The sequence below is a fragment of the Myxine glutinosa genome, chromosome 3 (assembly GCF_964187855.1).
Source record: "Myxine glutinosa chromosome 3, kmMyxGlut1.1, whole genome shotgun sequence".
Lineage (NCBI taxonomy): Eukaryota > Metazoa > Chordata > Myxini > Myxiniformes > Myxinidae > Myxine > Myxine glutinosa.
In genome coordinates, this window is record NC_136263.1 from 186,334,830 (window position 1) to 186,360,225 (window position 25,396).

Genomic DNA, 25,396 nt, shown 5'->3' on the forward strand with positions numbered 1-25,396 from the left:
TGCCCCCAAAATCGAATCAGTTCATCTTTACATCATACTACATGCTTGATTTAAGTTTCATCGACATCCCTTCAGCCATTCTCAAGTTACTGTGGTAACGAAAACCTATCATGGGTGGACGGAAGCATGGACGGACGGACAACCCAAAAACATAATTCCTCCGGCAACTTTGTCAACGTAGGCATAAAGAAAACAATGACTACGAGAATGAAAAAGGAGGTTGATGCCAAAAAAATAAAAGCAACAGAAATCAGGAGAAAAATAAATATAAAAGGCTAAGTACAAAGAGAAGGGGAAAAAGACATTCTATTGCCAAGAAAAACATTATAAATTGAGGTAAGGAATCTTTTACCAACCAGATAGACATCACAAAGATCATAGAGCCAAAAGCTGTAAATGGCAGAAGTAGCAGATGGAAAGTCATAGGCAGAAAAGGCAGAGTTGCAAGTCTGGGCTGTGAGGGAGAGGCGGCTTCGAATCCAGATATCGATGTCACTCTCAGCACCGCAGAGCTGTTGGGTAAAATGAAGGTGGCAGAGCAATATATATTTAAAAAACCAAAAAAAAAAACCCAGATATATCATCCATTGCAATGGTCTTCTAAATTCCGTTGCTTAACCTTTGGCCTTTTTAATTCACGATATCATTTTTCATCAGAGGAAGAAGGGAAGGCCCAAAACAAGTTGGAGAAGATCAGCAGATGCCAAGCTATCTTCAACGGCTCATCTGACTTGGAGGCAAGCTCAAGTGGTTGTTCGGGACAAGGGAACAATAGAGACACCTTGTGGCGGCCTTACGCATCGTATAGCGCAGAGGATTAACTAACCAAATACACCGCGAATGCAGCATGGTGACCAAAGAGGTGTGGTACCGGTACACGTTTGCTTTCAAACACGAGGAAGCGTACAGTTCGTATCATCCTGTACTAGCTCCTCAAATGCCGATTTAAGTGTAAAACATAGCGTAGCACCTGTGACGATGGGATAGGCTGAAAGTCCGAGCCGAGGACGCGCAGGGAAAACTTGGCTGCATTCCACAACTTGTTGCAGAAATGTCGATATCCCAGGATACGGTTAACATCCAGGTTTATGTCCCGTCCTGCAGTGCACATGAATAGGAAGAACGTATCACATACCTTGGAGCAGGACACCCACAAGGTTCCCTCCATCCGCAATATACAAAGAATCTCAGAAACAATCCGCTGTTAAGTGACTTTAAAAAAAATCTCTCATGGATCTTTGTATCTTGTACACGAACAATCCAATGAACGGGGAAAAAAAAAAAACATTCAAAATAACATGTCAAAAAAGTTGAGTAAAACATTCGCAAGAAATTGCAAAGACTGCCGGTTTTAAGTGAGCCGTGAGATGCGTAGGCCATAGTGGACAATAACGTTTGGTAAATAGTTACCTTGAGCAGTGTATGCGCAAAGGGCAAAGCGTAGGGCATCTGTTCCACACTCAGGAATGCCATCTGGATAATCTACTTTCTGCAAAATACAAACAATGCTTTTATATCAAACGGTAATTGTAGTTGATAAACAACATAATTCACCTGAGCCATCATTGTATCAAGATCACAGGTTCATAACCAGCTTAAAATTAAAGCAAATCCAAAACTGATTAAATTAAAATTCTCAAGCCCTTCAAAAAAAGGATAGAGATCAACATCTTTTTCAAAATGCTCAATGACTCCCCCACATGGTTCAGCTGACCTTTCACTTGGCTCACTGTGTGCCAGGTTCCGCCAGGACCTGTTTGGCTCTTACCTGCCCTTGCTTGGCCCTCTCGACTTCTACTGCATCCAAATTCCCATCAATAAGCTGAGCATGCAGGCCCTGGAAAGAGAAAGATCAATCGATTGCTTTATTCTACCAAGATAATTAACTACCAACCATAAGGGCCTATTAATCATTTCATATATTCATCCAATATTGGTGAGAACTGATAATCTTATAAATAATGCCGAGATTATCATGTCGTGGGAGAAGGGGGTGGTGGGAAAATTGGGAAGACAAAACCAGCCAAGGTGTAACATGCATGCAATTTTGTAAATATCTATGGAGACCTTACTTTATTTTTATTTATTATTTTGTATACAAAATCGAGGCTCATGGAAGGAGTTCACAAATTATGATTTAGAGTGAAGTCGATGGCGCACCATCGCAAATCCCCATGCTTCCACACCTAAAGCAAAGTTGAAAGATGGCAAACAAAAGTTCCACCAGGAATGATCTAATATCAAATTTTGAGTTAAAATTTTTCCACATTTTGACACCCCAGTCAGTGACCCTCAGTCCTCAGACCTAGGTCAAGTCCAAAAACATTTACATATTCATGCTTCCCCAATGTTGATTTCATAGACAATGTTTCATTTTAAAATGTTTAAAATTTGCCCATAATTACATTTTTCAGTAGTCGGACCCCGCTATTTGCGGTTCCGCTATTTGCGGTTCCGCTATTTGCGGTTCCGCTATTTGCGGTTCCGCTATTTGCGGTTCCGCTATTTGCGGTTCACAGTTCCGCTATTTATGGGTTCCTCATATTCACAGTTGATTAATTGTGACATGCTTTTCTACCTCGAGCCGCAGCCATATATCCCATGTATTCGTTTTTCATATACCCCATTATATGAAAATCCCATAATATATATTCATATTTATATTCCATCATTTCATATATCCCATTATGTATACACAAAGAATTAAGTTAAGCACCCCTACACAACGAATTAAGGTAAGCACCCCCTAATATATATTCTTTGTGTATATGTATACATTGGCATATATTCTAAGGTATGTGAGATCAAATAATGATTGGTATGACATTAGCAATTATCCATTGATGAAATTGAGTGATCAAAGTGAAAAAAAGTGATTGGTTGAGTCAGTGCTCCGATCACGTGGGTCCTACACACGTTATTGACGCAAAGATCGCTAGAGGTCTTCTCAGAACAATGACTGTACGTTAGAAAACATAAACGTCATCCACACTGTCCGTGATGGACCTATAGCTCCATACTTAAATTGAGGTGAAAATATGCCTAAAATTCCCAAAAAATTTCACCTTAAATTATTCAGAATAAAATATTGAAAACGGCATGATTGTTATGTTTTTATGTGACCATAATATCACTTCTCCAGAAAATATAGCAATATCATGGGTATATTACACTGTTTTGACGACAACAAACTTGTAATGTGCGAGGTTGTAAAAAAACGGGGGGGGTGCTTAACTTAATTCTTTGTGTATATATCTATTCCATACATCCCATTCGTTTTTTGCGAGCACAAATTTTTTTTTTTTTCATAAGCCACCCAGCATGACCCTCAGCCAATAATGCTACCCCACAGCGTTGTGCTGCATACAAACAAAGAAGAACACTGTTTTTCAAAACACCTGGTCTTTCTTGAATATTATCCACAAACTCTACCAAAAGGTAAAAAGAGTACAGTGCGTGGGGTTGAAAGTATTTGATAAAAGGAAAGACGTGTTTGCATCAAACCTCCAGTGAAATGCCATGAACGACATTGAGAGGATCAATCACGTTTCCCAAAGACTTGCTCATCTTCCTGCCATGGGCATCACGCACAATGGCATGCAGGTACACCTGTGGTGCAAGTCGTACTATCTTACAATCAACATCCAAAATGAGTGCATTTAAAATCAGAGACGAGTGAGTGGGCATTTTGTCCCCTTTTCAAACAAACTGACCACATGACTGACAGACCACTTCAGACATAGTTAAAGTTTTCTAAAGTGTGGAAACAAGACAAGGGTTAGGTGGAATTATGAGTGTGAGAAAGAAATGGGATGAGTTTATGGGACCTCTTTAAAAGGCAAGTCTTTTAGGAGCACGAGGCCCAGCATGACCATTCTAGCCACCCAGAAGAAGAGGATATCATGGCCAGTTTCCAGCAAGGTGCCAGGGTAGAACACCTTCAGGTCCTCGGTCTGAAATAATACACGCAAAATATAGTAATTTAAAAACAGCAGATAAAATAGGGCCTGAAGCAAACCTGTAAGTAATCCTCGGTGAGCAATCATTGCTCCTCGCACGCTAACGACTCCACACATTCATACGATGCATGTCATGCACAGATGAGCAATGCAAGCAGTTAAAAATAAATTAAGTTACAAAAATATTTAATGCTTCGATCAGGATCAACCGACCTCATCTGGCCATCCAAAGATGGAAAAAGGGAAGAGAGCAGAGGAGAACCAGGTGTCTAACACGTCAGCATCTGATGGAACAGACATTCTGATTAGTCGAGCACAAAGACAGACAGAGACAGAAGGTATGAAATTAAAGGAAAGCTATATGGAAATACCCAATAGAGATACCCCTTCAGGAAGTGCGGGTGATGCATGAGCGGGTTTGGGTTTCAAGCCAAACACGGCACACGTTAACAATCAAAAGCGACAATGGTAAAGAAAATAAATGTATTTCTAAACCTTGCTGCAATGTGATGCTGCTCGCTGGCAAACCAAACTTTTTTGCCGCTTTCTCCAGCGCTTCTTCTTGTGTACGTCCGCTCACCCAATAAGCATCATCTGCATCCTGCACAACATAACCCTGTTATCAAACCACACTAAGATTGTGGTCCCGACGTTAATACTGCTGGGTATGAGCATCTTCTTACGTCCCCAGGAGGAGAGCCTGGCTCACTGACGGAGACAAAGTAAGCAGGGATACGATGACCCCACCAAAGCTGCCTCGAAATACACCAGTCCCTGAGAAAAGAAACAAGATGAAAGGTAGAGCAGGTTCTCCCTGGCTAATGGATTTTCTACCTCGATTGTTACAACAGCCAAATAAAAATGAAACTAGAACAGCACTCGATGGAGCGCATACCTCCGCCAAGCTGAACAAGTGAACAGTTTACGTTTTCTATCCCACTGATAGGCCGGATCTGGATCCAGACCCAAACCAAAATCTAATCGGCTTGTTCTCGTCACCCACCCAACTCATCCACCAAATTTGGTCTTCTTCCGTCCATAACGGTTTGAGATATCATGTTATATACTGTATTGTTTTTTTGGCCCCATCTCTCAATGGTGAAGAATCACTTAATTTACCTCACATAACCTCTGACCTTTGACCTCTTGACCCAAAAATCTAATCGGTTCATCTTTAGATCATTATACATAGTTGTACCAAGTTTGATTAAAACCCCTTCAACTGTTCTCAAGTATCACATTTCTTACCTGATACGACTTTATTTTTATATACCATGACCCAGCCTCGCTGATTGGTGCAAGATTTACACCATGGATATCTTGCAGCGATCAGGTAGGCTGGGTCATTGAACGCAAGTAAAAATGAATTTATTTTGAATCTAAAATAAAATGAAATTCTAACATGAGGACAGAGATGTCAGTACATTTAAAATAATGCAATTTAAACTCAACGTCTATCTTAGTAAAATAATACAGAATACCGTATCTTAAACACCAAGCAGTTAAAACAGCAACTATTTTCGGGATCAAGACACACTTTTAGGAGCACATTATAATCGTGTGTGGACTGTAATGTAATGCTATGTTCATGGTCCATATTTGTGGTTTGGATCCATGTTTTGTGAATGACCATATGCACTTCCCACTCGGATAGGATTGAATGTGATCTCGCGAGTACATGCCTTGGCCTTACCAATAAAGCATTATATTGCATGGAATAAAGGTATTTTAAACAGCACCACGGTGTTTTAAGCAATCTTCACTGGTTGCTAGGAGACAGGGCAGCATGTAGAATCGTACTAAAAGGAATCATATGGCGTAAAACAAAAAACAAATATAATTAAATAATCACTCGCAGATCTCCGATCAAAAAACATTTTGTGCCCGCGAAAAGCCGCGAATAACACGGCTGCGAATGTAGAAGCAGGCCACAATGTAAGAACCGTGAATATGCAGGGTCCGCGAATGTTAGAACTGCGAATGTCGAGGTCCAACAGAACAGTATTACAATGTACAATACACAATATATAAACAATGAAAAGTGTGTGTATTTACTTAAATGTGATGCATTTAATGGGGCAAAGGAACCTAACATAACTATTTATTTTATTTCTTATGGGATAAATTGATCCACTTAACGTCGTGATTTTCAAGAACGTAATCACGACGTTAACAAAGAACCAAGTGCCTTTTCCATGTGAAAAATATTGTAGTCAGTTACCCTGTAGGATTCAAACGTCACGTCAAACCGCTTGCCAGTGATAACAGACCTGATGTTGTCCAGCCAAGAAAACCAGGTTTTGGTGAAGGTTTCAGGGATGAGACGCAGACGGCCGCTTCGTACAGTATCTGCGGCTTCCTTGCCCATTTCGGTGCAGCGAACATACCACTGCGGCTTCAGCAATGGCTCCACGATGTCTTTGGAACGACTGATAAACAGAAAACATGGACCAGTTCAGAAATCAAAGTCCTATTATTTGTGGTTTCCTTTACAAATACTCATTCAGGCCAAAACCAAAAACACCATTTACACAAGTATTTCATCTCAGGTGTTAAGCTTCACTCATAAAGGAAGATGGAAAAGATATATGGAAATGCTGTTGAATACAGAGAATGAATGGGATGGCAACATAGAGAGTAACCCAGTTTTAGGACCGGCAGAGAAGATAACTGAGAAGGAAGTTGAGGAAGCGATAAAAGCAATGAAGAGTAGAAAAGCGGGAGAGCCGACGGGAGTTGTGGGAGATATGTTGAAGGCAGCAGGAAGTTGGGGTGTGAAGAGAATGACAGAGATCTGTAATCTGGTGGTGAAAGAAGGCCGCATTCCAGTGGATTGGGAACTGAGTACCCTCGTCCCTCTATACAAGGGGAAAGGTGACCCTCTGGAGTGTGACTCGTACCGAGCGATAAAGTTATTGGAGCATGGAATGAAGGTATTGGAAAGGGTGTTGGAGAGGAGGACAAGGAAGAAGGTGAAGATCGACGAAATGCAGTTTGGATTTATGCCAGGAAGAGGAACGACAGACGCGCTCTTTATTGTGAGGCAGTTGCAGGAAAAGTCCATGGAGAAGAGGAAGAAGTTGTTTCTTGGGTTTGTTGATCTGGAGAAAGCATTCGATAGGGTTCCACGCAAAGTATTGACTTGGGCATTGAGGAAGTTAGGAGTGGAGGAATGGTTGATCAGAGTAGTGATGGCAATGTACAAAAGAGTGTGCACAGCTGTAAGGACGAAGGACGGGAACAGTGGTGAGTTTGAGGTGAAGGTGGGAGTGCATCAGGGGTCGGTACTAAGTCCATCACTATTAATTTGTAGCTGTGATGGAGGTGCTGGCTCAGAACGTAAAGGAGGGTTTACCGTGGGAGTTGTTGTATGCAGATGATCTGGTGTTGATTGCGGAAAGTATGGATGGACTGAAGGAAAAGATGAACAGTGGAAGGAATGTATGGAGACAAAAGGTCTGAAGGTGAATATAGGAAAGACGAAGGTCATGGCAAGTGGTAAAGCATGTGGTGAGGTGGAAAGAACTGGGAAGTGGCAATGTGCAGGAATGGTGTCTGAGTGAACTCCATTCAATGTACAATGTGCGCTGAGTGGGTTCATCAAAAATGTAGTGGTCTGAGAGTGTCATTAACCAGTGTGGCAGCTACATTCAAATGTAAGGTGTGCACAGATCGAGCTGCAGATGGAGTAAATGTTGAGTTGGATCTTGGAGACGGCGTGAAGCCGGAAGGTGTGAAAACATTTTGCTACCTCGGAGACATGCTGAACGGAGAAGGTGGATCAGACTCGGCAACGGTTGCTGGAGTGAGATGTGCATGGAAGAAGTTTCCGGAACTGAGTGGCGTGCTGACGAGGAGGGGAGTGTCGTTGAAGCTGAAGGGAAAGGTGTATGCTGCATGTGTGAGAAGTGTTATGATTTATGGGAGCGAGACATGGGTAATGAACATAGAGCAACAACGAAGGCTGGAAAGGGTGGAAATGCGAATGGTTCGGTGGATGTGCGGAGTATCGTTGAGAGAGAGGAAGACAAATGATGAATTGCGAAAGATGATGGGAATAGAGCCTGTGATTGATGCTGTAAAGAGGAACAGGTTGAGATGGTTTGGTCATGTATTGAGGAAGGATGAAAGTGACTGGTTGAGAAGAGTGATGGAAATTAATGTAGAAGGAAGTAGAGGACGGGGAAGACCGAGAAAGACTTGGCTAAAGATGGTGGAAGAAGAAATGCGGGCAAGGGGGTTAACAAGGAGGGATGCAGAAAATAGGGCAAAATGGAAAAGATTGTCATGGGGACCGCAAGGCTAACCCCCGCTCTTGCAGGGAAAATGGCCTTAAAATGCATGTTGTTGTTTGTTGTTGTTAAGCTTCACTACCTAGTACAGTATGAATCTCTATTTGAATTTGATACATTGTATTACAAATGGCCTCGATCTCAATCCATGACAATTATTATAATGTATTTTATAACCACTCCGTTGCAAACACAAGGAAAGGATAGCAAATTAAATGCAGAATCAAACCACACATGTACCATGAGTCACCTTGAAGTATGATCAGACACTTCATAAATTGTAGAGTTAACAATCCAAAGTTGCAGATGAAAAACAAAACTTGAAGGACGAGTTCCTTTTGCTTCTTCTTCATTGGCATTAGGCTTAAGGGTTTGGTTAACTGGTTTACCGCTTCCTCTTCATGACTATGAAATTACGTTTTTCGATTGTGTTTGCGGTGCAATAGCTTTTAGTTCTGTATAATCCGTTCTACAGTAACATTGTGCCTTGCGTATTTGATCATATTCAGTTCTATACCAATGTCCCGGGAGTGCTGCGAGCAGAATCAGTTTGTGATGGCGGGCTGTGTAACTGGTGGTAGAAAGCATCATTGGTCACATACACTGTTTTTTTAAATCACTTTGAAACTTAACTTACAGGTAAGAAGTACACTTATATTATACATGTCTTTGGGTCAAAATGCTGTTAAAGTGAATGCTTTGTGGACACTGATGCTAGGAGGCCCAACATTAATTTTTCTTTTTTAACCATTCCAGTAAAGGATCACGGTAGGTAGGTTTTTTAAAAAGGTTTTAAATAGAGCAAACTGTTAATTATTGTGGGGGTTACGTTCCTGGATAATGCCATGATAATCAAAACCACGATAGTTACAACCAAGTTCCTATGGGGAAGAAGGGGTGTTAGGTTCCTGGGCTTCGAGAAAATATAGAGGTAGGTCGCCGGCAGGCAAAATTAAACACATCACAATTCAAACAAGAAAGAGCAATCAGAGATTACAAACCCTCGTCAGGATGTGTTTTCAGTGGTTTTTAAGGCTTTTGTGTTAAAACAAATATGGCGGCCGAACCACGTGACCGATGACGTCATCATTTTTTTTTTCTCCACCAGTTTATGCCAACATGGTGCTCAAGAAATTGCATCTTGATCAGATGAAGTTTTGTACTTGTCGAATTATGACGTCATAATGGAGGCACCTACAACATCATCATTAACATATTTTATTCTCCACTAGGGCATGCCCGTACTATATATATATCTAAAATTATATCCCCCCCCCTATTTACATGAAATGGTTTGGTCCAAAGCGAACGGCTTGCGAGTGGTGACAATCCCCCCCCTCTATTTACATGCAATGGTTCGGTCCAAAGCGAACGGCTTCCGGAGTTTGGTAAAGAAATCGCCATCGCGTACACAAACGCGCAGGAAAGCGAATGAATCGCAAATTCGTTTTTATTAGTTGTAAAACATAATGCCCAATTATTCAATTAGCGCCAACGTATTTTGGCTGTTTGCAATTTAATCGCAAGGCAAAGTAGAAAGAGAAGAGGGAAAAAAAGAAAAGCCTTGCCTTGCTGCAAACAGCTGCTGCAAACAACAACAACAGGGAAGGCTGCACTGTCCGGAAGTTGGCATATCGCAGTTACGATTATTTTAGTGTTAATGGCCAATTATTCAATTAGCGCCAACGTATTTTGGCTGTTTGCAATTTAATCGCAAGGAAAAGTAGAAAGAGAAGAGGGGAAAAAAGAAAAGCCTTGCATTAACGCATTAACGCTTGCATTGCATTAACGGTTCGGCACACGTGATAGCTCGCTGCTCTCTGATTGGTTGAAGCGTTTTTTGGACATAGCTCGGTAGGTACTTGTCCGATTAATTACAAACCTTGAAAAGGCACATCCTCGGGTCCCCAGCAATATACCTGGCAAGTTTCAAGTATATCGGACCCGTGGTTGTCGAGAAACAGCGGTCACAGACAAACACACAGACACACAGACACACAGACACACAGACACACAGACATACACACAGAGATTGCTGGAATTATAGATAGATGGAGAGTTCTTTACAATAAGCCATGTGTCAATTTTTTCTATTCAGCGCTTTCGGAGATATAGAGGTGCAAAGATTTTCGGTTTTTCCAAGAGGCGGCCGAACCACATGACCTACGGCATCATAATTATCATTAAAACAGTCTACAGGTGGAGATTATTTCACCCTATGGTGAAAATTTCCTGTCAATCGGACCAATGGTTGCAGGGAAAATCATATTTATTCTGTGCGGACAAACAAACAGACAAACAGACAGACAGAAAAACGGACAAAAATGCAATACCCTCTCCTCAGGCGAGGATAATAAACATGAAAAAGATAAATCAGCTTGATGATGAGGGTTCCTGCTGCATTGCGGCAGATTTAATGTGTACCTTCCCTTCTGTAATGTATCTAAAATCCCACCATTCATCCCCTATTAATCTCTCAAATAGCTTCCTTTTGTAATCTATCGATGCGTTTCTCTTAAATCTTTCTGTAGCTCATTAAACCAGCAAACCACCATCCCTGCACCTCCATGAAGGTGGTTTTTTTTTCACATTCGTACAAGGTCATCACTGTTCTCTGAATTTTTGCACCAAATTCACTTTTGTCCATCACTTTTACGCTTGGTTATCATTGTTAGGGCTGCACAAGAAACACGCGTTACGCCTAGGTCCCCCGTCGGTGAAGTGATGCGAGTTGACAAAGTGGAAGACGCAAGGCGGCCATCTTAGATTTTGACGTGGCAACCCAATTTTCAATAGCGTTCTCCCTTATGCATCGATACACCCACACACTAGATTAGAAGTTAGTAGTTCGTTTATTTTTCAAGATATTTCGCTCACAAGGTTCAGACATATATATATGGTGGCGGCCATCTTGGATTTTGACGTGGCGACCCAATTTTCAATCGCGTTCTTCCTTATGCCTAGATACACCCACACACATCAGATTAGAAGTTGGTACTTCGCTTATTTTTCAAGATATTCCGCTCACAAGGTTCAGACATACATGGCGGTGGCCATCTTGCATTTTGACGTGGCGACCCAATTTTCAATAGCGTTCTTCCTTATGCGTAGATACACCCACACACCAGATCAGACGTTAGTAGTTCGTTTATTTTTCAAGATATTTTGCTCACAAGGTTCAGACATATATATGGTGGCGGCCATCTTGTATTTTGACGTGGCGACCCAATTTTCAATAGAGTTCTTCCTTATGCATAGATACACACACACCAGATTAGAAGTTGGTACTTCGTTTATTTTTCAAGATATTTCGCTCACAAGGTTCAGACATATATATATGGCGGTGGCCATCTTGGATTTTGACGTGGGTTGCACCCACACCAAATTTGAATGCGGTCCTTCGCTTACGCACACACGCACGCACGTACGCACGCCCGCCCGCCTGCACGCACGCACAGACGGATGGACGGACACACGGGAAAACCATAGTCCCCCTTTCGCTCCGCGGTGCGACGGGGGACAACAACAAAAGGCTGGTGGTGCGAGATAACTGTCCAAGTGGATTAAAATGATGACGCACAACAGCTCAAATGCCACAATTGGTCGAAATTAAGCCCCACCATAGCCAAATTGGTTGCCCACGATTGGTCAAAACTGTGATATTCAAACTTGCGGTATTTAATTGTTTACTGTACAACGTACACATTTGTTCTCATTTTAGATTGATAAAAGCTCAACCGATTGGGCATTTTAAGCGACTCGTGGTGTAATGATTTTAATGTCTGCTCCGAATCTAGAAGCTCAGCAGTTCGAACCTCAGCCAAGTCATACCAAAGATTTTTTAAATGGTATGTGCTGCCTCCTTGCTTGACATTCAGCATTTAAAAGGATAAGAGCAAGGAAAATCCCCAGAAGGTTGGCATCCATGGGGAGGAGGAAATTCCCCTTCAGGAAATGCCCTGCTGAGTGTGGTGAGAAAGGCGGTGCCATTTGTTTGGACGTCACTGGTAGCCAGAGTGCCCCGGGAAGTGGCAGCATTCCCCCAAGTTCAGTGGCTCTGTTTCTCATCTTTTTTTTTCTTTTTTTTATACGTCGAAGGCTCCAGGCACAGACTATGTCGTCCTCATCGAGGCCAGGCCAAATAAAAGAGCTGCCTTGATAGAAAAGTAAAGAAGGAGAGAATAGTCTAAGAGTTTTTGAGAAAGCAGAGAATCTGCTTTTTGAAAAGGGGAAGATCATAAGTGTTAGGAAAGACATGTGAAGGTAAATAAGAGGAAAGAGAAGTAAAGAGAGAATGTAAAGGTGAGGAGTGAAAATGAGTAAGAAAAGTGTTTGAAGAAAAGTGTATGATGTTTGCTTGCAAGAGAGAGAGATTAAAGCTAGCCCGGTAGCTATAAACTCATCTAACATTCATGTGTTGCGTCTCGTGTATTTGTCTATGTCGATGTGCATGAGATGTGTGCGGCAGCTCCACTACAAGCCTTAGATCCTGTTAAAAAAACACAAAAACGATATGAACTGTGTATTTACATGTACATAGTATAAATAAATAATTTAAAAAGAGGTTAAATAATAGGGTTTTTTTTTGCAATATCTTCGTGTTTTGTGGCAGTTATGTTTCATGGGACATGGGAAGGTAAAATGCCACCATTTTGCCATCGGCGATATCTTGCATTCACCAAGCTAGCAGTTCAAATGAACAAACATGATATTGAATGTTTTGAAAGCAGTCAAAACCAAAGATACTAGAGCAGAGCAAGATGAAGCACTCGGCCCTAAACACATATAAAAGAGTGAAGTACGCACTGGGGCGGAACAGCCGCCATTTTAGTGAGCAACTCTGCGGCGCTCCATGACTACTGCGCCACTGACGTAGCACTGAATGGTGAAGGGTTTTCTTTTTCCTTTTGGTGCAAAGGAGGGGAGGGAATATCAATTTAAAGGCAGTTTTTTTCTAGCTAGTTCTCATGTGTAAATGAATGGGATCAATTGCATTACGAGTGAAAAGTTTTATTTTGGCGACATGATGGTAGAATCACTGGCGTTTTTGCAACAAGAAATGAATTTAAAATAACCAAAAAAAAATACTATTGGGTTTAAACTGCAACATACAAATTCCTGGAACAGTGTTGACTTGTCTCCTTGGTGCTGGCTATTTGCTTTTCTATTTACAGACTTGGCATTTAATATGGAATATTTTTTTTGTGGGGGTGAACTTACTTTTCAAGATGACTTGGAACCAAAAGTTCATTGGAATTATGTTGAAATTATTCTAGATTTTGTTAATGTGACCTTTAAAAGAAACAAAAACCACATTTGACATTTCGAAGCAAATAAATTGATCCTTGAAAGTGATGTAAACCGATATTGAACTCAATTCACGGACAGTACTGTGTTAAACTTCTGTACGTTTTCCAGAAGTATCTCTTTATTTTGCACATCAGCCAAAATTTTTTTTTAACAAAAACAAAAGTTAAATTACGACTGGGATTACGGACAGTAAAATTACAGTTCAGTACTTCGTGTAACCCCCAAGAGCATTCAGGAGAGCACGTACACTTTGAGGCATGCTGTTCACGAGATTTGCCAAGGTTTGGACAGGAATCGCTTGCCATGCAGTGACAATAGCCTGCTGCAATTCACGCACAGAGGTAGGCTGCTGGTCCAAGTTGTCGATTTGACGCGTTAATTCTGCCCGCAAGTTCTCTATCGGATTCATATCCGGGGACATGGCAGGCCACTCCATATGCTCGACACCACGGTGAACAAGAAAGTGTTGGATCATGCGAGCACGATGAGGCCGTGCATTGTCATCTTGGAAGACAAAGTTTCCTTGAAAGGCTGCACGAACAAATGGAAGCAATGTTTCTTCCAGAATGGCCCTGTACTTGAACTGGTTCAGGTTTCCATTCAGAACAACCAGGTCTGTTTTGCCCCCTGCATGAAAGGCAGCCCAAACGGTCACCCCACCACCTCCAGCTTGGACTTTTGGCACTATACAATCTTCTTTGTAGGCTTCATGCACTTGTCTGCACACTCGGACGTGGCCATATTGACGATAGACCAGAAATCTAGACTCGTCACTGAAGGTCACGTGATTCCAGTGTCCTGGCTGCCATTGACGGTGCTCTCTGGCCTACTGCAATCGGCGCTGGCGGTGTTGTCTGGTCAGACGTGGCTTTCTCAGGGGATGCCTGGCACGATAGCCTGCTTGAACCAGTCGTTGGTTGACTAGCCTTCTGTATACAGGCACATTTGTCAGTTGCTGCCACTCAGCCCTAAGCCGATTAGCTGACTTGGTACGGCCATTGCGGACCAACCGGTGCAGCTGGCGATCATCCCTCCTTGTGGTTCTGCGGGGATGTCCTCACCTCGGTATTGGAGTAGGGACACCCCTCTGAGCATTTCGTTTCAGGATCTTTGACACCTGACCTTGAGTGATGCCATACTGCCGAGCAATAGCACGCTGTTTCATGCCGGAATTTCGTAAAGCCACCACTAAATGACAAACAGCATTGTCAAGTTGACGGACCATCTGCAGGGGAAGCGGCAATAACTTTTGTAGACGTGCAGCAGTTGTTTTCCACTAATACAGAACGCAACAACCCTTATACACCCGATTGTGAAGCCAATCGTCAAATGTTCCTGTCCTTACATTTTGTCACGCCACCTGTGATATAATCCTGTTGTTGACTTCTTGCTGCGACAGACAATCAGTGACATGGTTCTTTTAACAAATAAATCACCAAAGTGTAAAAGAAACTCACCAGATTGATATCCTGAGTTGAGAGAGTAAACCCCAGTCAAGAAAAAAAATATATTCCATATTAAATGCTAAGTCTGTAATTTGATTTTTTTTTTGAATTACTTGTTTTGAGGGATGGGTGGGAAGTTAAAATATATGGCATCAGTCCATATTCCCCTTTTGTTTGTATTCATATTCAGACTTGTGGTGTCCATAGACACACACACACACACACACACACACACACACACACACACACACACACACACACACACACACACACACACACACACACACACACACACACACACACACACACACACACACACACACACACACACACACACACACACACACACACACACACACACACACACACACACACACACCAAGGAATGTGCACAATACCAACAAAACTTTCAGTCTCTACAGTTCCCGGACCCATTCCCGGACCCGTGACCACATCACCCCCGTCCTTTACAACAAGCTTCACTGGCTCCCCATCTCCCAGAGAGAATCCAGTACAAAATCCTCCTCTTGACCTACAAAGCCCTCCATAACCTGGCCCCATCCTACCTGGCTGACCTCCTCTCCAGACACACTCCCACCCGCAACCTCCGCTCTGCTGGTACCAACCTCCTGACCCCCCCCCCCCCCCCCCATCCGGACCAAATTTAGATCCTGGGGGGACAGGGCCTTCTCCATCGCTGCTCCCACCCTCTGGAACTCGCTACCTCACACCATCAGAGACTCCTCCTCACTCACCACATTCAAAACATCACTCAAGACCCACCTGTTCAACACTGCATTCAACATTTAACCCACAGCATCTAACCCCTGACTATCTCCTCTCCTTCTCCCTCTCCCTCCTTTGTGCTTTGAATATTTCCCTATTGATTCTTCTTTTTTTGCAATTGTTTTTATGTTTTGCTATGCATTATGTTTTGCACTCTGTCAAAGCGTCTTTGGGCTTCCTGAAAAGCGCTATATAAAATAAATGCATTATTATTATTATTATTATTACAGTTCATCTTACTATAATTCACCAAATGTCTGTTCGTCTGTCTGTCCGTCTATTCCCAGGTACCGCAAAAACAGCTGAACCGATCTCAACGAAATTTTGGGTGGGTAATCCTGGGACCCCCTGGAGTAAAATAAGCTATATTGTTTTTCCGATTTTTTCCCAATTTTCCAATTTCTTCCAAACACGATGGAATAATATTTACCGATATGAACGGTGATGTGGCTTTCATTGAAATTATACAAATACTGTTTAGATTTTGATGATTTGCATGTGATATGATTTAACGGATGTTTATATAAATCGTGCAAAATAAAAAAAGCCTTCAATTTCTGATTTATTTTTATTTTTTTTGTATACAAGATCGAGGCTCGTGTTAGAGCTAACATCAATCACAAAAAACAACAACGAACGGACACACAAAACATACAAAAAAAGGGAGCGGGAGACAAGATGGGGAGAGAGAGAGAGAGGGAGACACACAAGTACAACAGCAGAGAACAAGGACAACGGAAGATCTGTGGGAGGGAGAGGGCTTCAATATTTGAGAGGGCTTCAATGTGGGATATTTTGCCTTTTCATTTGGGCCTCCCAATTGAAGCCCCGCCCATAGGGCGGGTATCATTGCTGGTTCACATCATCGAGATTACATCCACATCAATCTTCTCTCATTCCGTAATCACACAATCCTGGTAGGCTTTTCTCTCCTCAGTCTTACATTTTCAAAATACCACTATGCACATCTCGACCATTCATTTTCATTGTGTATCATTTTATTTACTATACTGACAACTTTTTCAGAGTGCATAGCCCACCACCTATCTTCTTTAAACCATCCATCAAAGACTTACTAAGAAGAAAATAACTTGCAAAATTTCCACAATGTGCAACTGTCCATATATTGGTTCTTATTTGTGCGACACCTTTTGATAATGACCCTAAACAGACCTCCAGGCTATGTCACAAAACTACCTTCGAGGAAAAGAACAAGACGGTAGGCTTCAAATCATGGAATGGCCAGCACAGTCTCCAGACTTAAACCCCATCGAGCTGGTTTGGGATGAACTGGACAGAAGGGTGAAAGCAAAGCAACCTACAAGTGAAACACATTTGTGGGAACTTCTGCAACAGTTTGGGAAGAACATCCCGAACAATATTTGATTTCCATTGCAGAAAGAATGCCGCGAGTGTGTTCGGTGGTTATATCTGTAAAAGGTGGCTAGTTTGCCGAGTCAAAAATTTAAATTAAGTTTTGTTAAACAAAATGATTATATGATTTCTTTTTCATCTCCAATTGTTTATTTGTTCTATGCTTAATTTTAGAGTACATTGAGACATCAAACTGCATAAATTTCAATAGAAACTGGAAAAATTTAGATGTTCTAAAACTTTTGACCGGTAGTGCTTATGTTAAAGAGTATGGGGGAAAAAGTCTGGAAAACCACTGGTGGGATGGACGGACAAACAGACGAAGAACAAACCTATAGTCATCAAACCTATAGTGAGCTATCTCCGGTGAGACCAGCAGGAGACTAATAAAATACCGTACTCTTTACTTAGCATCGGTGCTGCTGATGCAGTTTCTTGGCAAGGGTTATATTGGGTGGTTTGCCATTGCCTTCCCAACGTTGTTTGTCCATGCTCTATTCTTTTAAATGCTGACCGTCAAAGCAAGGAAGCAGCACGTACTATTTAGAAAACTAGAACGGCACTCCTCGACGTCACGATGCCAGCCGATATGCCTCCACCCACATTATTACATCATTATACATATTTGTACGAAGTTTGATTTAAATCCAGTCAGCTGTTCCTGATATTTTACCTGATATGACCTTTGACCTTTGATGCTGACATCGAATCAGCTCATCTTTTCATCATAATATATACTTGCACCAATTTTGGTCAAAATCCCATCACTGGTTCACAAGTTAGCGCAGCAACAGAATTTTTACCTAATGGGACGACTGCCATTTTGACCCCATAATGTAATCAGTTCATTTTTGCGTCACTATACATACTTGTACCAAGTTTGACTTGGATGTCTCAAGCCATTCTAAAGTTTTCGCAGTAACGAAAACCTATCACAGACACAAGGACTGCGGAGGCATAAAAAAGTCTTTGGCAAGACTTGGCCAGGGTTTGAGCTACCGACCTTCCAGAATCAAAGCAGACGCTCCGAGACGACGCCAACGAGTCTGGTTATAAATTGCTTTTCCAAGAAAAGAAGGACAAAATTGAAGTAATTTCGCTTGACATGCATTGGCTTGACATGTTGCATGTAAATATTTAACAGTTATCCATCAGCTGTGAGGATAATTTATACAAGCTTGCTCAGATGAACAGTTTTGAACAGACTTGATGAAGAAACAGTTCAGAGGAGAAAAAGAGTAGAAGTTAATGGGGGCATATGTCACTGGCGTCTCATTTTTGTGAAATCAGACTCTTTCAACCTCCACCACTCAGAAACCAACTAAGCAAAGGTCACAAGTGCCAAAAGAAAGGTCACCTCATTTGCAACTTAACTTGAGAACTCACCTGCACACTGGTACTACCATGGGGTTATCTTTGACCTCGCGGAACAGGCCCCGATCTTTTAGTGCTGCAAGCACAGCTTTCCGTCCATCAAATCGCTTCATCCCCTGTGCAAAGTACCATCATAGCCTCATCTCTAACGTTCCCATTTATCATACATCATTTCCTAATGCACCATCATTTGCAGTTGTGATTTTACACCTTTCCTCAAGTCTCAATCTTCACTTCATCTTCTTCATCTCTTAGTTTCAACAAAGGTCAAGTTTGGATTCATCATCAGAGGCAAGGGTGTCTGCATCATAGCAAAGCAGCTTCACGATATGGATTCACGTACCAGGTAAGGTGGTGGCACATTGATAAGGCAGCCGTTATTATCCAGTATGGTCACGACGTGCAGCTGGTGCCTCTGTCCACATTCAAAGTCGTTGTGATCATGCCCTGGTGTGATCTTAACAGCACCTGGATAGGTATAAGAACGCCTCTTACCAAGATGCAGCTAAACTCGATTTATAGCGCAATTAATACCTCTTACACACTTACACTTACACATTTATTTATTTATTTCAATGTCATATTTTGAAACGTCATATTTTGAACGTGCGGTTGTGTGCGATGTCTACGATGAACAATTGCTTCATTTAAATCCCCAACCTGGCGAATCCACGATGCACGTAGGTTTTGCACGATGCACATAGGAACACCATAGGTTTTCAATAAACAGCTTTTCAACTTGAAAACATCATAGGAAAGCTAGAACTGCAATCCACCAAAACAATGAAGACTCGAGTTATATTACGATGCGATACAGTCTCATACCTGTGCCGAAGGAAATGTCCACAAAAGAGTCAGACACAACAGGAAGGCGACGCTGGCAAAAAGGGTGTAACACGAACTTTCCATGAAGGTGCTGTCGTCATGCATACGGCAACATAAAATTAATTGTGTTTTCATGCTATATTGCCAAAAATGCACGATTCTGTTAAACTGTATCCAAAAAGGTTTCATTCCACTAACTAAATGAAGAAACGAAAATCCATTTTCAATGAAATCGGTTTGAGTTTGCTCATATCACGTGCCCTCTGTAAATGCAACACATTGATTCATTGGCTTGAATTGCTGGAGATTCCTGAATTGCTGGAGATTCCTGAATTTCTGACTCAACATAGTGGCCAAAACCAATCTGTGAATGCTTAATTTTCTCGCATATGTGAAACTTGTTAAATTTGTTTTTGTGTGTGTGTGTGAGTGCAAGTTGCTGTTGTTGACAGATATGTTCAGGAGATGGATTGGAGACCTACCAGGTCTCAAAGTATCTACGTGTGTGTGTGTGTGTGTGTGTGTGTGTGTGTGTGTGTGTGTGTGTGTGTGTGTGTGTGTGTGTGTGTGTGTGTGTGTGTGTGTGTGTACGCACTCGCTCCACCACTCATGATGAAAATCAAATATTTTTTATCTCATATACTAATCTCATGCATTTTATCAACTCATGAACACGTAATCTGTCAATATTTTCAAGTGGTTGTGCATTTGTATGTTATTCTTTGACGGCCAAACCGCAGCACCTGGCAGCTCCAAATTTTGGTGTCGGGACTTCAGAATTTGGGCAAGGTTTTAAGTTATCACATGTTGGCCTTAACGTCCATTTTGAGGCCACGAAAGGCCACTATAAAGTGTACATTGGGATGTGGGGCCAGGCAGTGCTGCCACTGGCCCACAGATTAAAGGTAACCATCATGAGGCCAATAACTCCAAAGCTTTTCAATGTCCAACACGTCCCAAACCGGAAAAAGTTTAACCAGCAGGGCAGTTAACCACCCTAACCCCCATCCCTTTCGGGCAGTGCCGGGTAGCCCCTGCTAGTAGGTTGTAATATATACGGTAGCTTAATACCAATTTCCTTACATTTTATTCAATTTACCCAAAAAGCCTACTTATAATACATGGCATCCTACTCTGTGGAGAAGGTAAAAACTTTAGTTCAGTTGTCAATCAATTGTGAGAAGGTTAATTAAGGAACCATTGGACAACACACATCATACCAATCCTCCATGAGACCGTTTTGCAAGATGCACAAATCCTCTATGTGAAAATTAATGATGATGAGATCACTTCAAATTCAAAAATGGATTTCATTCCCACCATGACAAGACGACTGCCTCCATTGTTCTATCAAACCAAAATGTATTCATTCACCTGGTAACGAGGGTCATCAGGGTGCACTGCGACACCCGTATCCCCCAGCATAGTCTCCACTCGTGTTGTTGCCACAATTACTTCCTCGTCTGCATGTCACCACAAAAAGGGAGGAAGAGGTACAAGAATGGGGCAGACAATAGTTGCATTTGGAAAATACAGGTTATTACCTTTGCCATCGGAGGTAAACAGAGGTTATGCTTTTACCCCTGTGTGTTTGTCTGTGAGCAGGATATCTCAAAAAGGTGGAGCCAGATTCAGCCGAAATTTGGTGGACAGGTTGGGTCTCCGGCAAGGAGAAATTGCTTTGATTTTTGTGAAGATCCGGATCTGGATCCAGACAAGAATCTTTAAAGTGATTCTCCACCATTGAGTGATAAGGCCAAAACGACATTCAGCACGATATCTCAAAAAGTTATGGATGGATTATGACAAAACTTGGTGGATGAGTTGGATAGGTGACAAGAACAAGCAGATTCGATTTTGGCCTATCAGCAAGATACAAAACGTAAACTGTTCAGCCTGGCGGAGGTATTCACTCTAAAGAGTGCCATTTGAGTTTGCAAATGGGAATGCCTTCTTTCTCAAAAAACAAAAAACTCAAAAGTAAATAAAAAAACCAGCTTTTTTATAGACAAACTCATACAATCAAGCCACATGTACAATAGATCAACAGGAAAGCCCTATGCACGTTTCTGTCTACATTGTTGTTGATGGCTCGCAAATAAGTGATGAAACCGGTCTGATGGCCAGTGGGTGTGTGTAGCATTGGGATTCTCATGCATGCGCAACTTGTAATTGTCTGCAGCTGTGGAGGAACCCGGGTAGGGTTTAAAATGGCAAAAGCCTTATCTTGTATAGCTTATTGCAACTTTCTTTGGCTCGAAGACCTAAGGGGTTATTGATTATAAAGTCCTAGATGCAGCTGGGGATAATTGATTATGTGAGAGCTGATTGGTTGTTTCCTTCAATCATGGGTGAGAGACGTGATTGTGCCAAATAAATTGCCTGCGAACCAGAGCTTGACACACACGTTGGCTTTAAACAGAATTTGGTTATGCCTGAGTGCAATTCTGCAACTCAACGACCACAGCGACAGTGCTTTTAAAATGCAACAGGTTCAATAAATTGTAAAAGGGAGGGGGAATACAGGAATCAATCACCAATAGGGAGAAACAAAAAAGACCCAATCGGCAGTACACACTTAACCAAGACAAAGACAAACTAAACAACTATCTTCATCCAACTTAACATATGGACCTGTTTGGGGACACGAGACAACAAAATATTCAGACAGAAATGAAGGTGTAGAGGTTTTCATGTGGCCTATCCTTCTCCGGGGGATAGCCTGGTGTTGGCTTAGCGGTTAGGGTGCCACCTTAGGATCCTGGGTTTGAATCCCGGTCGATCGCTGAATTAACACCAGGGGGGTTGACTCAGCCTGTCGTCCTTCCGAGGTCGGCAAATTGAGTACCAGTTCACTGGTAATTCCCTGTGTGTCGCAAAAGGCGACTAACAGGGTTGGCGGCAGGAAGGGCATCCGACCATAAAACATCGCTTCAAAAATGGGACCACAGTGCCCGAAAAAGGCCAACCCCTGCTCTGCGGGGGAAAATGGCCTCTAAAGGTGGTTATATCCTTCTCCGGGGGTCACCTAGTGGATGTAGAGTGGTGCCGCATGCTTTTGCAGCTGCAAGTCCTGAGCTCACACCACCGTCTTTAGAACATGGGGTGCTTTTTCACATCAGGGACTGGTGATCGACTGACTCACGTCAGACTTTGACTGGCATTCGTCACCACGGCTGTGACTAGCTCCCGGGATTGCACAGGTCCCAGGTGTGTACACCGACTCTAGTTGGTGCCGACTGCCTCTGCGCCTCTCCGTGGCTGGATTTTTTGCTCTTTGGTCCTCGTCTAAGCTCCTTGGTCTTCAGGTTTGCCTTGTTGGTTGACCCAAGTGAGTTGCCCCTTAAAACTCCTTAGATAAGTTGGGGAACCCAATTTGTAAGTTAAAGCATAGCACTGTTTACATACAGGTGAAAACTATTACACTTATTTTGTAACCTTTCAAACAAATATAATTTACTCCTGAAGTGATTTAGGGTTAATTAGGCAAAGGGTTTGAATAATTATGCAACTGAGAATCTTCCGATTTTCTCTGTTAATCCAACTTATTCACATGCTATCTGCATTTTTAGCAGACAAGATATAAACAATAGATTTTATCAACTAAAAGTTGATACGGGTATGTTTACCGCTGTGGGAAACGAGGTGTGACTGATGCATGAGTGTTAGCCCTGTGTCAGAGCAAAATAACACAAGAAGGTGTTAGTGCAAAGTTCAAACATCATTACCTGAACCTTCCACCTGGTAAGCAAAAGAGACCAGCACGCCAAACTCTACTTTCTCGGAGTAACCAGGCACGGACAGCATTGTCCGTCCTGCGAGTTCCTTTTTATCCACCTGCAGCAAGCACAACAAAGGGATATTTAAACATATTTAGAAAATCCGCTGTCAAATTATCCCTCTTACCTTCTTCTATCCACATTATCACCATGTTATTCCATGCCCTATGTCATTTTTACAATCTCTATCTTAAAGTCCGCTCCCCTCTTCTTCCTCGCATTCACATTTCAAACCACAATCGAGATGAACTTTCATTAAACACTTTAAAGATGCAAATATATGAACTCTGAAAAGTGAGAAATCAAAGCATCATATAAAGGTGAACACAGAGTTCAGACTTTATGCTAAAATCACGTTGGACTGGAATGGGAGGTGCCCTGGCTGATCGAAGCAAGGATGACAGTATCTCAAAAGGAAATACAAAAATAATAAATGATTAGCTCACTAAAGCTGCAATATAAAGGTATGATTACACACAATATTTGGAAACTTTGGAGAGGTGATATGTCCCGGATGATCAGAAAGTTCATAACCTGACATAAAAAGTCAATTAGTGAAATTAAGGAAATGGTGCATTTTTCCTTACACAACTACTCTCATAACTTACTCTTTTCCATCGATTAGACGACACACTGGTTATGATAATGTAGACAAAAATAAAGCAATAAATAACACTAAAAGGGCGGTGTAATAGTTAGAACGCCCGCTCCGAATCTGAGAGGTCGGTGGTTCGAACCCCAGCCGAGTCATACCAAAGACTTCAAAAACGGTACGTGCTGCTTCCTTGCTTTAAGTTCAGCATTTAAGTTTAAAAAACCACCGTTTAGAGGCCATTTTTCCCCGCAAAGCGGGGGTTGGCCTTTTCGGGGACCGTGGTAGTTGTTGTTTTTTTGGTCCCCTTTTTGAAGCAATGTTTTACGGCCGGATGCCCTTCCTGACGCCAACCCTTTTTGCCACCTTTAACGACAAACAGGGAATTACCAGTGAACTGGTACTCAATTAGCCGACCTCGGAAGGATGACAGGCTGAGTCAACCCCCCTGGCATTAATTCGGCGATCGACCGAGATTCGAACCCAGGATCCTAGGATCCTAAGCCGGCACCCTAGCCGCTAGCCCAACACCAGGGATTTATAAGTTATTTAAGTATAAGTATAAGCATTTATAAGTTTAAGAGCACAGATAATCCCCATAGGTTGGCATCCATGGGGAGGAGGAAATTCCTCTTCAGGAAATGCCTCGCTGAGTGCGGTGAGAAAGGCGGCACCATTGTTGTGATGTTGCTGGTACCCATAGTGCCCACAGAAGTGACGGTACTTCCCCCAAACTCAGTGACTGCATTTGTGACTCTCATCTAACAGTCTTGTGTTGCGTCTCATGTATTCTTCTGCATGTCCAAATGTATGAATGTGCACGTGTATGGCAGATTCACTGCAAGCCTCAGATCATGTGAGAAAATAAAACACCCAGAGTTCTTCCCCGTATACATTTACCTCGATGTCAGAGATGGCGGAGTTAAGACGACATGACCAGTTGACAAGGCGACGGCTGCGATAAATGATCCCCAGGTCGTGGAGCCGCACAAATGCTTCCTGTACACTCCTACTGAGCCTCTAATTCACAAGGAACACACCAATGGGTAATGCATGACAGATTGCACACGGTGTATCACAGCAGTAAAGTTAATAGACTTGTTAAAAAAATTGTTTTTGAGTTGATCCTTGTGACACCAAGTCCCTACCCTCTGGGGCATGAACCCGGGGGTCAAATCCAAAAATGCGTTAGATATTTTGTACGTCCCCCAAAGTTGATTTTTTATACAGTTTCATTAAAAATAAAAAATGTTCCCACACTTGCATTTTTTGCCTTTTGACTTTTTTTTACCCCACCCAAAGGGACAAGGCCCAAAAGTGATACTGCTCTTGCCCTTCTTGCCATGCGGTGATCAGAACTACCGAGTTTGGTGAATTTCTGCCCAACCGTTTAGGAGAAGATAGCGTTTATGGATAGCGTTAGATAGCGTAAGACGGAGAGACAGATGAAGCTGAATACAATATTCCCCCGTTTAATTTATTTTTTAAGCGTGGGGATAATAAAATCACTCTGGATTTAAGGACGGTGTATTGAGGTGTTAATAATTTGTTTTGATGTGTTAATAATGAATACATGTTGGTGTTGGCCTGGTGCCTGGTGCCTGGTATTGGCTTAACAGTTAGAGCGGCAAGCTTGGGATCCTAGGGTCCTGAATTTCGA

At 42.2% G+C, this 25,396-nt stretch overlaps 2 protein-coding genes across 4 annotated transcripts in view; one reads left to right on the top strand and one right to left on the bottom strand.

The window, feature by feature from the left end:
- Positions 1–16,350, top strand: part of ATAT1 (alpha tubulin acetyltransferase 1) — a 95,617-nt gene extending 79,267 nt beyond the window's left edge. Inside the window, exon 9 of the mRNA XM_068109723.2 lies at positions 16,080–16,350. Within this exon, the coding sequence (XP_067965824.2) occupies positions 16,080–16,098 (19 nt within the window). The 3' untranslated portion in view covers positions 16,099–16,350. The remainder of the gene's footprint in view (positions 1–16,079) is intronic.
- Positions 1–25,396, bottom strand: part of LOC137422985 (valine--tRNA ligase) — an 83,335-nt gene that overhangs the window by 18,716 nt on the left and 39,223 nt on the right. For all 3 annotated transcript variants that reach the window (XM_078774839.1, XM_078774840.1, XM_078774841.1), the window contains 16 exons: positions 24,637–24,756; positions 23,094–23,202; positions 20,740–20,828; positions 19,366–19,456; positions 18,884–19,008; positions 18,553–18,656; positions 6,230–6,388; positions 4,643–4,733; positions 4,455–4,560; positions 4,173–4,243; positions 3,828–3,953; positions 3,505–3,609; positions 1,769–1,837; positions 1,411–1,489; positions 971–1,098; positions 357–512 (listed from right to left, as the gene is read on the bottom strand). In XM_078774839.1, coding sequence (XP_078630965.1) covers positions 357–512; positions 971–1,098; positions 1,411–1,489; positions 1,769–1,837; positions 3,505–3,609; positions 3,828–3,953; positions 4,173–4,243; positions 4,455–4,560; positions 4,643–4,733; positions 6,230–6,388; positions 18,553–18,656; positions 18,884–19,008; positions 19,366–19,456; positions 20,740–20,828; positions 23,094–23,202; positions 24,637–24,756 — 1,728 coding nt within the window. The remainder of the gene's footprint in view (positions 1–356; positions 513–970; positions 1,099–1,410; positions 1,490–1,768; positions 1,838–3,504; positions 3,610–3,827; positions 3,954–4,172; positions 4,244–4,454; positions 4,561–4,642; positions 4,734–6,229; positions 6,389–18,552; positions 18,657–18,883; positions 19,009–19,365; positions 19,457–20,739; positions 20,829–23,093; positions 23,203–24,636; positions 24,757–25,396) is intronic.